The 16,763-nt window shown below is 41.2% G+C and overlaps 1 protein-coding gene across 1 annotated transcript in view; it reads right to left on the bottom strand.

Annotated features, from left to right (window-relative positions):
* The window catches only part of LOC126154290 (pseudouridylate synthase RPUSD2-like), a 580,571-nt gene that overhangs the window by 93,479 nt on the left and 470,329 nt on the right, over positions 1 to 16,763 (bottom strand). The window contains exon 4 of the mRNA XM_049916127.1: positions 7,629 to 7,750. Coding sequence (XP_049772084.1) covers positions 7,629 to 7,750 — 122 coding nt within the window. The remainder of the gene's footprint in view (positions 1 to 7,628; positions 7,751 to 16,763) is intronic.

The raw sequence follows: 16,763 nt of genomic DNA, 5'->3' as shown, positions 1-16,763 counted from the left end.
AACAGAATGACCTAATGTGTTGTCAGTCTTCTTCTTCATCGTGATGTCACAGAAAGGCAGACATCCATTTTCATCCACCCCCACAGTGAATTTAATATTGTCACGTATGCTGTTGAGGCGGTTAAGCAATTCTTGTAGATTTTCTTCGCTATGTGACCAAATTGGGAATGTGTCATCCTCATAGCAGTAGAACACCTTCAGTTTCACTTCAAGAGCTGTTTCTTCAAAGTGTTCCACGTACAGGTTTGCGACGCACGGCGCGACAGAGGAACCCACAGCGTCTCTGCCTATTTGTCGGTAGAATTTACCACCACGTCGGAAGTATACAGTAGTGACTGCACGGCAGTACAGTTCTACTGCGTCTTCATTGAAGTGGCCCCTCAGTAATGTCAAGGTATCCTAAGGTGGTACCCGGGTGAAGAGGGACACGGCACCGAAACTGACCAGGGTGTTACCTCCGTCCAAACGTATCCCTCGACATATCTCCGTAAACTCCGTCGAGTTTTTGACGTGTCGAGGTCAATGACCCACGAGAGGCTTCAAAAGCTGTGCCAGGTGCTCAGCTATTCCATAAGTCGGCGAATTTATTTTGTCGACGTAGTGGGATTCCCTTCTCGAGCATCCTCGGAAGTGCATATAGGTGTGGAAGTATCGGTGCTCTGTGGTACAGCCTTCTAACCACGTTCTTGTCCACTCCTGAATTGTTTAGCAGTGAGATGTTCTTCCTTGTCACAGGTGATTTAGGATCCTTTTTCATTTATTTGTAGGCTGGACCTTTTAACAAGATCTCAACCTTCTACCAGTGCCATCGCACTGCCTCTGCCTGCCACTAGGACGACCAAATCTCGGTCTTCTCATAGGTTGCATACTCCCCCGTGTTCAGCTGTGGAGATGGCACTTTTGCTTTTTCCGGGACCCTGAAAGTCTCCCTTCTGACCTCTTCGGCAGTGTCAGAGGGAAGCCCCAGGACGGCCTACTCGATGCTACAGATGATCTCCCGTTTAGGTAATGTGGTTGGAACTGGTGCAAAATTTAATCCTTTTGACAGCACGAATGCTGTTGCCTCGTCCAGTTCCTTTCCAGTTAAACTAATAACGGTCCTCGAGCCCACCGTATCGATATGCTGCACTCGAGCCCCCGGCAGCCGCTTTGGGTTTGCCGAGTTCACTGGTTGCAAATATGTTCCTGACTACCCCTTCCCACGACAAAGGTGAGAGTTTGGACACTAGTTCCAATTAGCACGCGAGTATAGCGAGACCACTTTTGTCGAGTTCGAGCCCTGTGACGCGTACGTGCTCACACGTACGCGCCGAGCTAGAATGCTGTAAAATACATTTCTTCCTCTCTGTTCTGACGGGATGTCACAGACGAGTGAACTGCGGCAGCACTTTCTCGGCCCGATATTGTCGTAGGGAGGCTAGTCTGCCGAGTACGCTCACCTCCTCGTTACGAACTTTCTGCAGCATCTGGAAGCTTTCCTGTATCTCCTCCCCGTAGAGGAGTGCTATATTCAAATTTAGACTTTCTGAGCAAGTCTCGATGATGAAGTCTTCTCGGTTTATAAGCGGAATCGAGGCATCGTTCTGTGGCGACGTTTCGACAAGATACCTACTTGTGATCTTCAGGTGAAATGTAAGGTACGTGTCCCGTCTAGGTCTTTACAGTCGCTAGACCGCAGGCTCCTCTGCCTCGCCTGCATCGGCAATACTAATCGTGTGCTTTCGGAAGGGGTGTCGCGGCCAGTGGTGGGAGGGGGGGTGCCGTGGCCGGTGGTGGTGCGGGCTCCCTGCGTGCTGGCTGGTCCGGGCATCACATCTGGTGGGGCCCGTTCGTTCCATCCGCTGCCTTCACCGGTTTCACACTGGAGCAGTCTTGTCGTATTTTTGTTATTGCTGCATCCCGTGTGGTGCTAAGTTGTAAACCACTTTTTCAGTTTAGAAGATTCTCACGAACTCGTATCTCCGCAGCATCTTTAAAGATCGAATCCCAGAAGCCATTCGCACTGCACAGCAAATTTGTTTGTTTGAAATTAAACACGTGGTTTCCCTGAGACTGTGTTTTAGATCTGCTGATTTCTCTGTTTAACCTAAGCAAATTGCTTTTAATGTACTCTGAGCAGTGCTGCCATATACATCGTCTGAAAGATGGTTTTAATATTGTTCTTTTCTAATATCCCTGCAATCTTTGCCGTGGGTGGCCCAGCATATGGAAGGAATGCCAAGCACTTAGTGACTTCTTCAAATATGTCTTCCCTCTTCTTCTTCTTCTTCTTCTTCTTCTTCTTCTTCTTACTCAGTTGGAAAACATGGCATATCTGCGTCTCAGGGTAGTCGTTCTCACAAAAAGTCTCGGTCAAGTGCTGCAGTTCAGCAGGCGGACTCTCCTTGTCACGTGTGTCTCGTGATCTGCTCATCGAGGTGGTTGGCATGGATTTGCATTGTGCTGGATGGTGGCAGCTACTGGCATTAAGATACAGGACGGTGTACATCTTCTTCCTGTAAACAGAATGATCTAGTGTGCCACCAGTCTTCTTCTTTATCATGATGTCGGGAGAAGACAGACATCTGTTTTCCTCCACCTCCATGGTGAATTTAATACTATTGTGATGCCATTGAGGTGGTTAAATACCCAAATATGTTGTCCAAATAGCAGTAGTACACCTTCCATTTCACTTTGAGAGCTTTTTCTTTGAAGTGTTCCGTGTATAGGTTTGCAACAAATGATGCCAGGGTCAAACCCATGGCAACTCTGTCCATCTGTTGGTAGAATTTCCCACCACATTGGAAGTATGTGACCGGGAGTGCATGGCAGAATAGTTCTACTGTGTCTTCATTAAAGTGGTCCCTTAGTAATGTCAAAAGTCCTCAAACAGTACCCGTATGAAGAGGGATGTGACATCAAAGCTGACCAGAATGTCACCTTCATCCAGAAGTGACCTTTGAAGTTTTGACATGGATTTCAAATAATCGAAACTGCAGGCTGGAATAGCAACTACTCAATATGTCATGTAAACTGCTGGATTTGTTTTGTAACATGACTGGTACATATTGCTTCAAAATTCTGTGTCAGTTCAGATGCACTTATTTCTTACATAAAGTAGGCATTATAAACTCTTGGGAGGTGGCTGACGATTCTTATGCAAGGAAGCGAATTCTGGTACAAGTGTGTTTACTGTTCGGCTGTGGCAGAAAAGGGTCCTCAAGACACGGGTGGCAGACTTGTGAGGCTCCCAGGGCCAAGTCAGGGTAGACCAGTTGTTGAACTGTGAAGTGGTTGTTTCATGACTCAAAACCCTATGTATGGCCATACAAGTGCCTAAGTCATCAAGTGCCCACTTGCCATCACATATGGCAAATACCTATTCAGCATTGATGTCAACAAGTACACAGACTTTTCATTTCCCTAGCAGCATGAGAAAATTTGTACTATCTCCACAATATTTCTGTCTGCTCAATCCTTTTATTGCCCTTCGTACTAGATACTGTGCGTGGGCTATGACTGCCACTAGTAGAAGGAAAAAAAAAAAAAAAAAAAAGAAAAAAAGTTCAGAATCTTTACCAACCTAATAACAGAAAACTGCGTATTTGTTTGCCACGTCAGAGAAATTTCAGCAGTGTTCAACTCAATTTTAAGCTTCAACACACACTGGTAACAAGCTTGCTAATACCCCTCCAAAAAGGAGTTTTGGTTTGGTGTTTTGCTCACTACAGAGTAGGGAATCTTGATTTGCTTCCTGGCTGTTGTCCCATGCTGACTGTGAAATTTGAAGTTGTGTTGCTTTGGCGAAACAGCAGATAGCATTAGGTGTTGCTATATTTCTAAGTTCATATTCCGAGCAGTTCACATTTAAGAACTTCACTGTGCATCTACAATTAACAGTTTTTTACGTTATTTCTCTTTTGATTTGAAAATTCAAGCTGGCTAGATGAAGGTCTTTATTTCTTTTCTACTTTTTTTAACAACTTTATTCAAAGTACCACATAATTAGCTACAGGTTTTCGTATTAGTTTTCTGTGTTCTGTTTCTTCACAAAACGGAAAAAAATTCTGGAACATTCGTAATTTTGCAGCACTGGTGTGATTGAGTGTAATTTTACATTAAAAGAGAAGTAACACAAAGAACTCTGCATTCTATGTGCACAATAATAACTTTGCACTAAGATTTCATGTTCATTTCTAAATACTGAATACAAATTTGGTACATGTGAAACTCCGACTTCCATTTGTGACTCTTATTTTTGACAACTTCTCGCACAGTTAAGCCACCATTATTAGCAAATACAACCAGACATACACATGTTTTTGATGTGGTTATGTTTCTTTTCTGCACAGTGCAATGATATGTGCTACAACTTGCATGTTTTATAACAGTGCTCCAAATCAGTTACTAATGAAACCAAACTTAAAAAACTGTATATTTTATCATTTTAAATTACTAGTATGTTCATATCTCTAATAAAACACAGTTGTTTATGGAGCGATGCTACATCTAATGGAACTTTGTTACTCAGAGAGTACAAAACAAAGCCTTATGAATAATGACTTTTGAATTTACAACAACAGAAGCACGTATATATATTGTATTAATTGTGTTTTCTGTTTTATCTCTCTTGCTCCCCCCCCCCCCTCTCTCTCTCTCTCTCTCTCTCTCTCTCTCTCTCTCTCTCTCTCTCTCTCTCTCTGTGCCGCACAGGATTAGCCGAGCGATTGCTAGCACGGTAGCTCAGTGTGTTCGGTCTGAGGACTGCTTGGCCTCTGAAATAAAAAAACTGAGAAAAGGAATCAACGATCAACTTGAACGGACATCTGGTGACGTCCGCCTAGACCAAACGCAATGAAATATCTCGGACAAAAAGGCGCTGCAGTCATGGACTGAGCGACTGGTTCGGGCAGAGGTTCGAGTCCTCCCTCGGGCGTGTGTGTGTGTGTGTGTGTGTGTGTGTGTGTGTGTGTGTGTTTGTCCTTAGGATAATTTAGCTTAAGTAGTGTGTAAGCTTAAGGATTGATGACCTTAGCAGTTAAGTCCCACAAGATTTCACACACATGTGAACATTTCTCTCTCTCTCTCTCTCTCTCTCTCTCTCTCTCTCTGTGTGTGTGTGTGTGTGTGTGTGTGAGAGAGAGAGAGAGAGAGAGAGAGAGAGAGAAAGAGAGAGAGAGAGAGAGAGAGAGAGATGTTTATTTAATAGGTACGTATATTTGGCAATATCAATACAATACTTATTGTTTCCAGCTGGACAAATAAATAAATAAACAAATTACATGAGAGGTAAAGACGACAGATGAAACAAAATGAATTAACGGATGCCTCTAGAAGGAAAAAGGAGATGGGGAAAACAGAGATAAGATTGTTAGATGACCCGACGACTTATGCAGCACCATCTCCACAGTCAAAAATAATGTAGGAGAGACATAATCTACGAAACTGATAGAAACATTATGCATTGAGGAACACTGTCAGATAATAACAACAACAACAGCGGGTAAAGTAATAACTATCAGGTAGTATGATACCCTTCTGGACTAACTAGGTAAATAATTACGTGAGAAGAGGCATGGGATCCAAAAAATCTCTTCTAGACAATGGCCCTGCATGTAAAACGCTTTTGCAATGGGAACCTTTATGGATATGAAGTACAAATTATTGGAATGAATGAATAAATTAATGAAGCAGAACATGCACACTATTAAGCAGATTTGGCCTGTGACTTGCACCTATTACAACATCCAAAACACTTGTGGCTGGAAAACACTTTGAGTGTAATGAATAGGCGAATATTTTGCTGACCTTCCAGAATCGCAATTCCAGGGATGCAAACAAATCACCGGGAAAATATTAGGTTTGCTGGCCTATAAAAGGCCAATGCAGAAAAATAAATGCATTTTTGACCCCTCCCACCCACCAAAGAAAAAAACGTCTTGTCTGTCTGAGATCCTTGATCTTGTATTTATATTTGCAGTCTCCCATTCTATGGACTTCTAACGTGCCTACATCGTTCAGGTGTTTCTTTTCACTTCTTTTAGGAATGTATTGGAATATCAGTCTGGTATAATGTAGACACCTTGCAGTACCCAAATGTTTTTCTTTCTTGTTAAGCATATACATTCCAGATTTGCACAATTCTTTTCAGTTACTGTGTTAATTACTTTTTGGCAACTGCCAAATGATTAACTTATGGTATCCTATCCTTTATTTTGTTACATTCCATTTTATGTTTAGTAGACTTGGCCACTGTTTCTATGTTTCGATACAGTGTATCGATACCTGGAACTGTTTCAGTGTTTCGGAACGGCTATGGTTCACTGTTTCGAAACAGTGGTGTTTCATTCCGCCCTTGTCTCGGATCTCGAGCCAGACACAGAAACTGTATCGTTGTTTCAAAATAAGAGTGTTTCAGTCCACCTGCGACTGGAACGGACTAATTGTATCGAAACATGGTGTTTCATTCCGCTCTGTGTCGGACGAGATTCGGGCTCGGCACAGGTACTGAAACACAACATACCACTTCATGAAACACTTTCAAGAGTGTCGAAATCTTTTGACAAGCAATAGCATGAAGCTCAAGATATCCGAAAATAAAGCTTCGTTTCTAGCTGACTGTCCTATTCCGAAATTGCGTAACATCTGCTTTATAAACACTAACCAAACAATAAAACAACGCATACTATTCGCATTCAAAATAATAAATATGTGAAAATCATTCAGTTAAATTACACTTTTTTTATAACATACGCTTCTCTGTTCATGTACAGTAATCATATTAAGAAACGCAAGTAAGACTACATCATTTTAAATAAAAAAAGGCGTAGAGTGACAGTTATTATACATGTATATAAATTTGATGTAGGTATAATTGCAAGCAATCTGTTTGACGTATCACTGATAGTGTAATGGTGAACGGGAAGCATCGTAAATTCATAGTAACGATTCGAAACACCTTGAAACACAATTTTTTCTGTTATATTTTGTTATTCATTCGAATTATTTGTGAGTCTATAGTCACTGTGTCTATTATCCACAATGATTCCCTTTGTGTGCATGGAAATTAGCAGGATGGGTATATTAGCCATGCTAATGGAATGTGGGAATCCCAGTAGCATATCTGTTGTTTCTGCAGTTTGCTCCCACCTCCAGTTCGGTTCGTGGTGGTTCTGTCTTCAGCTAAGGCTTTCCTCAGCCAATTGAAAAGTATGAAAGTCACATGACACAAAAGCAGCGCATTTGCTGCAGGAAATACGAAACTGCCAAGACGACTAAGTGATGGTTTCATACTTTCTGCGATGTGATTAGCGCTCTCGCACCTCATTTGTGTTTATTTGGACATACTTATACAGTAGACATTCAAGATGATAAAATGTGTAGGTTTATTAGATTACAAAACAAACTGTTTCACTGTTTCGAAACACCGTATCGAAACATTACATTGTACTGTTTCATTTGTTTCGAAACATTTACGTGTTTCAGTTTGCCCATCTTTAATGTTTAGATTTCTGCTTTTATCATATGACAGAACATAATGTTTCCTACATTTATAATAAGGCCATTGTTGTATACGACTTACGGCTTTCCGTACTTACGATAGCAACTCTGTACAAAAAGCTGCGAGATAAAAAATTCGAAGTACTTACATATTCTTCCGCGGGATGCGCACGAAATTCCCGGGCAAAGACATCGAGGATCTTCTCACCAACCCATCTTCCTTTAGTAAACGTGGTGAAAGTGAAGTAGTACGGATACACTTTGCGAAGACCTGTAAAAGTGCAATTAAATATTATGAACCAAGTTTAACCAATTAACATCATATTGATTCCAAAAAATACATGACTTATCACAGTTTCGGCGCAGGGAACAGCTTTCCTTCACAAAAATTTTAATTTATCTATGATTCCCATTTTACAGAACATTTCACGTTTACAAACAAGGTAAGTAAAAACAGTCCTGGGAAGTCTACAGAGTGAGAATCATTAATACCTCTGAGGTGAGGACGACAGAAGTTTTCTGAAGGAGAAGCACTGGCTTCGACACCCGCAGCTAGAAGAGATAACAATGTTATGCACTTTACAGTGTCAAAACCACTCCAACTTCCAAGTGTTGCACAAACACCAAAATTACATATCAAAATAAGTGACTGCGACATAGAATATAATTCAAAACGATCAACGAAGGAAAGGTGAATGGATCTGATGGGATACATACAGCATGTCAACGAATTTGCTACTCTTCTAGCAGCACCTGCCTGTCGTAGGCGCTGGAGGGACGAAATTATTGTAAAAATAGGCTGTTGCCGAAACTCACTATTGACGCGTATGAACTATCAGAAAAGCCATCCTTTGTTATATCTTTAAAGTACATTATAGGCAAAGCTTATTTACAAAATCATCTACATACAGGTATATGAGGGGAATTCAAAAAGTAAAGGCACATTTGTGAAAAGCTGTACTTATTCTGATGATAGAAAACTGAAACATGCGTTATTTTTCTACGTAACATCCCTGGACTTCAATGCAGTTTTCCCGACGTTTTACGAGTTCTTTTTTTTTTAAATTTCATCAGAAAATACGTTTTTCGGTTGCATCTGTAACCAATTTTGCACCGCAGCAATGACGTCTTCATCACTTTCAAATCTTACCTGTAGTGCTTCCGTTAAGGGTCCAAACAAGTGAAAATCGCTTGGAGCCAGGTCTGGACTGTATGGTGGATGTTCCAGCACCTCGAATCTCAACTCCTTTATTACTTCGGCAGAATGTGGGCGAGCGTTATCTTGCTGCAGGATGACACCTCTTCACAGTTTCCACGACGTTTGGATCTGATTGCAAGTTTTAGTTTCGTACGCAACACATCACATCCACCATACAATACAGACCTGGCTCTAAAGCCTCGTTTACGCTGGGGCGACGTCTTGCAACATTGTGGCATGCTACGGAAATGTGGCGTGCGTCGTCTTGTAGCATGCTACAACAGGAAACATCTTGCGGCGTATGTTGCATGCGGCAGGTTAATTTATACCAAAGTAACAGAATTTGTGCCACACGTGTGTCGGTCTTGCAATATAATGGATGATAAAGTGATCGCAGCGTCGGCCTACTTGGTACTTGCACATGCAGCTAACAACGGAAATGAAAACCAAAGGAAAAGAAAACTATGGTGGAAGAGAAGAGTATTTAAAGAAGGTCCATGAAATACTATTCTAGGAACTAGAAGCACACGATGGTGCGTTATTTAGTAGTTTTACGAGAATGTCGACTGAAGACTTTAATTACTTACTGCAGTTAACTACGTCTTATTGTAAAGAAATATAACAACTGCCAAGACAGTATTTCACCAAGAATTCGATGGGCCATCACATTATGATTTTTAGCCACTGGCGATTCATACAAGTCACTAATGTACTTATTTAAAGTATCATATTCTGCTATTTCCCTCATAGTGCCAGAAGTATGTGAAGCTATTTCATTGGTGTTGAAGAATTACATAAAGGTAAGCACCCAACATTCAGTACTGATTTCATTTAAGTAATGTTTTATTGGCATTTTCAAGCAAATTAAAATGAATATTAAAGAACTGTTAAAAATACTTATTTCTAAAATCGAATTAATTCAAGCTCTTCTGTTTCTGTTTGAACGAATTCGTCACAATTATTACTGTCCACATATACAATTTCACAGCTAGGTTTTGCAACCAATGTTTCCGTACTCGGAGTTTGCTGTTCATACTCCCCCAAGGCCGCTTTAAAAAGAACATTTGAAAATATGTGCTTGACATATGTGGGAGGTACATGTTCTTCAATAGCTACATCGCCGTCATATTTTGATACTGTGTCCTCAGTCTGAAAAAATAGGGAAAGTAATGAGTATGTTTTACTTTTCAGATTCCAAAGGATGCTGAAGAATGGCAGAAGGTAGCAAGAAATTTCGAAGTGAAGTGGAATTTCCCCCACTGCATAGGAGCCATATATGGCAAACATGTGCAAATTATGTGTCCTCCGAATATTGGAACTGAATACATCAACTACAAAAAAACATTCAGCATTGTCCTTATGGCAATTGTAGACGCAAATTACTGCTTTCAATATTTAAATGTTGGATGTCACAGGGACAGAAAGAGAGGGGAGGAGGAGATTGACTTAGAGGGGGAGAGAAACTGACCTTAGTGAAGCAGAGAGTGATGGAGGGGGTAGGAGGTGATAGAGGAGAGAAGCAGATGACAGAGAGAAGGGCAGGAGAAGATGGGGAGTGAGAAAAGAAGGAGATGGACATAAGGGGAAGGTGGAGACATCCGGGCATTGCCGAGTTTCTTTACCTCATTTATAAAATTAATAAATCTTCATATGTTGTTAATTAACATCTTTGTAAATGATTCATGTTATATACGATACTCAAACTATACTAAAATATGAGATGCATAAAATGTAAAATTAAAATTTTTGTGTTGTTTTGTGCTTAATTTTAACACTGAAATTATAAGTGAATGTTAATTTGTTAAATCATCGTATTATGAGAAAGCCACAGCAAAGTGTGGCCGGTTCAGCTTGTACTACAGTGTATAATGGTCATTTTAACTTACAGAGTTTAGTTGAAGAGACGAGATGAATGAGACTGCTCCTGAAGATTCCAGGGTTTGCCTGTTGATTTGTCAAGGACGCTATGGTGCTGAGACTTGATCCACTTTGCTGCAAATTTTTCTGCATCAAAGCAATGCAGTGGAGGTCCATTTATTGAAATGAAAAGTAGATTTGAATGTGTCGGAATTCGTAAGTGATTTCTGTGATCAGTCAGTGTTAAATTCATGGCACTAAATCCGTGTTCACATTCAGCCGTAGATATAGGTATAACTTCGACTGCTTTCACAAGTTCCTTCACAGAATTGGACATGTGTTGAGGATTTCCTTTATAGATTCGAAAATCTTTAATTAGTGACGCACACGTGCTTTCACGTAACTTAAAGTCCACCTCATTACACAAGCAAGAAATTGACGTCACCATAAAACACACGTTCATAATCATCTGAAGGCCATGTATCTGAATTTAATACGACTACATCCGAAAAGAAATCCAGGTCCTCAAAGCGGTTTTTTATATTCTCTACCAAAGACTGAAAAATTTCTTCCGAAACGTCTGAAATCTGTTATATTCATCACAAGATGGGTCTTTAATTAATACCTCTTTGAATGTGCGCTTTTCCTCCAACTCTTGTACTATCATCCTAATTCGTGGCGAGTCATTTGTTTTCAGTGTTTCAAGAGATCTTATAGCCACGTCAGTTTCCTGTTTCTCTTTAAGGACTGAAGAATTTCTGTTCTGCATACAGAATGATAATACTTGCAGAACTTCTAGGGCCTCATAAAGCAAAACTACTTCGATTACAAGCAACCACTTTGTGAAATGTTTTAGTAAACCTTCAAATTTAGATCTCTCCTGAGTTGATCGGGAACCATCATGTCTCAGTTTTTCAAAAAGATGGACAAGAGAGCTGTGACTTTCAAGAAGAGCTCGAACAACATTAAATGAGGAAGCAACCCAACGTACGCGAAAAATACGGCATAGTTTTAATAGCTGCGAGGATAATTCTTGTGGAACACTTTGTAGTAGTCTCTGATTTTTGGTAGCTCGAGAAAACACAGAATATAAGGAATCTAAAAAAACTTGTATATGGTATACATCTGCTACATCATTCATAACATCGTGGACAGCTAATTCGATTTAGTGGTTCATACAATGAATGACAGTTAAATCCTTATGTAAATGACTACGCAGTAGAGCGGCTACGCCTTTGTAAGGTGCAAGCATTGTTGAGGCACCATCTGTTGCGATACCTACAAAGTGGTTTTTTAGTACATCATTTGTAATGCCATACTTTTCAAGAGCTGCTAACAGTGTGCTGAAAATGCATTCTCCTGTCTCGCTTTCTAATTCAACGATGTCAAAAAAATAATTGTAAGCAACTCCCTCAATGGACAAACGTAAATATATTATTAAACAAGTTTATTGGAAACCGTTGTACTTTCGTCCATCATGATACTAAAGTTTGTACCCGATTCTACAAGGAAGTGAGCAAAATTCTTTTTCATTTCTTCTCCTACAAACATAATGAAATTTCGGCATGCATGGTCAGAATGAAGCATATTACCGACTGATAAACCATTAAGCTTTTGTTGTTCGATTACCGCAGGATACGATTTGAATGATAATTTCTGTTTAGCTATTACATATGCAGATCTGAACAACGAAGCAGTTGCGATTACTTTTTCTTGATGCTGCTTTCCCCTCAGCTTTTCACTTTCACTCACGCATTTTTCTGAACTTTTCTCTTCTTTTATACTCATGATTTCTACGCACTTCATGTGTGGTTTGCACTTTGCATGATCCCCCATTTTATCATTTAATTTTTTGGCGTTATTAGCAGAAAAACCAGCTAAAAACGCGTTATCGATAAGCATACCTTCATTGCTTTCCACCTTAAGTTCACGAACTTGTGAACACACTGTGCATATTACTAAGTTTTTGTCATTTACGGACAGCCACGGCTTAGTCTTTTGCCAGTTTTGAATACGTGATAAGGCAACACAACTTCCTACTATAATCTCAAGAGTACTGTTACTCCCATTCCTACCTTGAGACGTGTCACAGATTTCAGTCACCGGAGATTCAGTCTCTTCCCTTGTATTAGCACCATCATTACCGTTTTCTTGTTTACATTCACTGTCTATTTTAACTCTTTTAGCACCACTGTTAGTATCCTATCTGTCAGAGTTTGTACACCTATCAGGTAATTCACTGCTCTTAAGGAAATCAGAAATTTTACTTTGTTTGAATGACATCCTGAAATTCCGTAGTTCTTACAGGCCCGGACGCACTCAACTCACTAATGAAGCTACTGAAGCAGGAATGTGTGAAGATCGCCGTGTGTTTGGCGGACGCGGGGCAACGAACGAACGGCACTAATAATTTGGAGTTCGCGATGCAGGGGGGTCTGTGTTAAGCTCCACCCACGTGGTTCGCGGCTAGCCAAGACAGACTGTCCGATCCTGTCTGGTAGGTACCGTTGCTCACTTCGCATTACTTTGTGCTTTCATCCCAGGTGCGTTAGTCCGCGCCATACCGTTGCCAAAAAATGGCCTAAAAATAAATGTTCGCACAGGTACGGGGCCGGTCACCACCCTGTATCAGGGCTCGGGGTGGGAATTTCAGCCCCCACAGCTCACCCAACTCTGCGGTACGGCTGTTGCGGTATGACTGCCACACTACTTCCCTCATAAGCTCGCAAGTAAACGGATGACGCACCTTAGACGGAAGCAACAATGACAACATGAGAATGATGATTTAGTTATAAATGTTTTGAAATGCTTAACTACTACGTAACACTTTTTCAAAATTAATAATCAAACATATTAACAGTATTAATAGTAAGACTGTATTAAAAACTTTCAGTGTTCGGCTCCAAAAATTTAAATTTTATGTAAAGTTTTATTCCAGTGCGTGGGAAAAAAACATCCCAGGTTGGGATGCATAAACTAAAACCAGAGAAGGGGATGGTCTGATGCAAAGGACGGGGGGGGGGGGGGGGGGGGAGGAATCCCCCCCATCCCCCCTGCAAATCGCACACTGGTCGATAGTCAGTGCTAGTCGCAAACATGGCGAGTTCAGGTGCGGGGCGAGCTTTCTGTGTGTTGTGGAGTTCCATTAAAACAAGTGTGCTGCAGCTATTCAATGGGTGTTTAGAACTTAGAGAACTAAGTACGGTAAGAAGCCACCAACAAGAAGGACATTTACCATTGTCACAACAAATTCATTACGACAGGTTGCTTGTGCCCGGCAAAGAGAAGCGGACGTCCCAGTGTGAGTGAAGTGAATGTGGAGCGCGTACGAGAGACATTCATAAGGAGTCCAAAGATATCGGTGCGTCGTGCATCCCGTGAGCTCGAAATAGCTCCAGTGACAGTGTGGAAAGTCCTGCGACGGAAGCTGTCTACGAAACCATTCAAATTGGAGCTAGTGCAAAAGCTCAATGACGACGACAAAGATAAGCGTTTTGAGTTTTGTTCACAGTTGCAACAATTGAATGAGGATGGAGATGGCATTGTTGATCGCTTAATTTTTTGCGACGAAGCCATTTTCAAAAAAAAAAAAAAAAAAAGGTTCAAATGGCTCTGAGCACTATGGAACTCAACATCTTAGGTCATAAGTCCCCTAGAACCTAGAACTACTTAAACCTAACTAACCTAAGGACATCACACACACCCATGCCCGAGGCAGGATTCGAACCTGCGACCGTAGCAGTCCCGCGGTTCCGGACTACAGCGCCAGAACCGCTAGACCACCGCGGCCGGCGCCAGTTTTCACATTGATTGGAAAGTGAACAGGCATAATTGTCGAATCTGGGGTACAAAGCATCCACACGAATGCACTGAATTTGAGTGTGATTCCCGAAAGGTAAATGTTTTTTGTGCCTTGTCATGTCGAAAACTGTACGGGCCATTCTTCTTCGCCGAGAGCAGTCACTGGATATTCTTACTTGGACATGTTGCAGCAATGGCTTATGCCTCAAATGCAGTCAGCTCTCTGTTCATCTTTCAGCAGGATGGGGCTCCACCCCATTTTCATCGTGAAGTTCGTGGGTACCTAAACATGGAGCTACTGCATCGATGGATCTACAGAAGGGGACAGCTATTTCATGAGATGGCCTTCCCGATCACCAGATCTCACTCCGTGTGACTTTTTTCTTGGGGGACACATTAAAGATCTGATGTATGTACCGCCTCTAACATGTAATGTAGCAGAGCTACGCGAGAGAATACGGGAAGCGACTGCCACAGTCGATGATTCCATGCTGGGACGGGTATGGCAAGAAATCGATTACTGTATTGACATCTGCCGGGTCACTCATGGTTCGCATATCGAATGTATGTAAAAAAAACTTTCAGAGTTTCTCTTCAAAATGCAATATGTATGATATCTGCACAGTATTTAGTTCTTGTGCAATAAATATTTGTTAGTGTTTCCAGACTTTATGCACACCCTGTGTAACACAGCATGTCATTTTTACCAAAGAGAAAACTTCAGATGTAAAAATAACTTGGGAGAAGCAAAAGTAATGATACGAGGGACAAGTATACACCTTATCCACTCCACTTTTTTTTGCTTGATTGCTCCCCCGTGTCGTTTCAGTCGACAGAAACTCGCAAAAATTGGGCTTCGAAGTGCCGGTTAACGTAATAGGGGCGTTGTACACCAAGATGTATTTTATTGCTAGAAGTTTCTAGAAGAGATACTGAACATATTGCGTCCTCCTACACATATGAGGTCAGTTCAAAAAATTCAGGAGCATTCATAATTTCGCACTACTGCTGTGATGCAACGCTGGCCAGTGTGGCCGAGCGGTTCTAGGCGCTGCAGTCTGGAACCGCGCGACCGCTACGGTCGCAGGTTCGAGTCCTGCCTCGGGCATGGGTGTGTGTGATGTCCTTACATTAGTTAGTTTTAAGTAGTTTACGTTAGTTAGGTTTAAGTAGTTCTAAGTTCTAGGGGATTGATGACCTCAGAAGTTAAGTCCCATAGTGCTCAGAGCCATTTGACCTATTTTTGTGACGGAGCGAAATGCGGGTGACATCCCTACACACGCCTGTGTTTAATGCGTAACTGCCGGAAGGTTCATTGTTGTGTGTAGAGTTGTTAGGTGTATAGTATTGATCATATGCACACCATAATTTCAAGTCCTTATGTATGATCCCAGGTGAAGGATTATAAGTGAAAACATTATAACTGGGATTTTTATTTTATAAGCGAGAAACTGTTGCGAAAAAAATCATCTCTGCATACATTATTAAGTTACAACCAAGCGATTATGGAGCACACGCCCAACAACGAAATACACTCACGTCAAGATTATTTAGCTGAGTGGAGGAACGCCTTCCGATCAACGTGCCTCGCAGGGACCTTGTTGTACAGTTAAGCTTTGTTTTACCGCTGTGTATCCTTCACAGTTCGGCTTAATACATTTTTAACTAGCAATGGATTTCGGCTACATGCTTCCTGTAGAGTATGATATCTCTTTACACATGGTGATAACTGGCAGCTGTGCTGGAGGCAGGGGCGGTGGCAAGGGGGCGGGGGGGGGGGGGGCTATAGCCACCCCTACCCCACCCCTCACCAATGGAGTATCATATTACACTGGATAAAATGACTTGAGAAATCAGCGAATATATTACTCCAACTGATTCAATCTTCTTTTTTTATAATTATCTAGCAATTTAGGTTACAATGTATTTCAAACACACTTTAACAAAAGAATAAGAGCGGCAAAATAGCTTACTATCTAAACCAATAAACATCATCTAACTTAAAATGGGCGTTTTATTATTTATTAATACACTTTTTTTACCCAGAACTTCAAAACAGTTACCAAAAACTACTTTAAGCAAAACCAAATTATACTAATTTGTCGGTGGAGGACCCCACCCTTTTGTTAAGCATTATTATTATTCCTTTCCCCCAACCCCCCTCCCCGCCATTAGCCCCCCCCCCCTCCTTGACCGACTTCTAGAATCGCCCCTGCTGTGAGGGATTTAACAATTATTCTCAGCTCTTCGTGCTCTATAGCGGTAAGTAGCACGACATATCAAACAACATATAGTGTTAATGTTTTGTGTTAATTTGTGTAATTTATGAAGCGGGTGTGATGTCAGGTTTTGACGAAGAGATGTGTGGTGTTTCTACGCCAAAGAAAAGGAAGATGCAAAGAGGAGAGTTGCCAAAAAATGAGAAACC

This window comes from Schistocerca cancellata, chromosome 2, assembly GCF_023864275.1.
Source record: "Schistocerca cancellata isolate TAMUIC-IGC-003103 chromosome 2, iqSchCanc2.1, whole genome shotgun sequence".
In the NCBI taxonomy this organism is placed as follows: Eukaryota; Metazoa; Arthropoda; class Insecta; order Orthoptera; family Acrididae; genus Schistocerca; species Schistocerca cancellata.
Note: the sequence above shows the minus strand (reverse complement) of the source record. Positions and strands in the feature narration are given on the sequence as shown.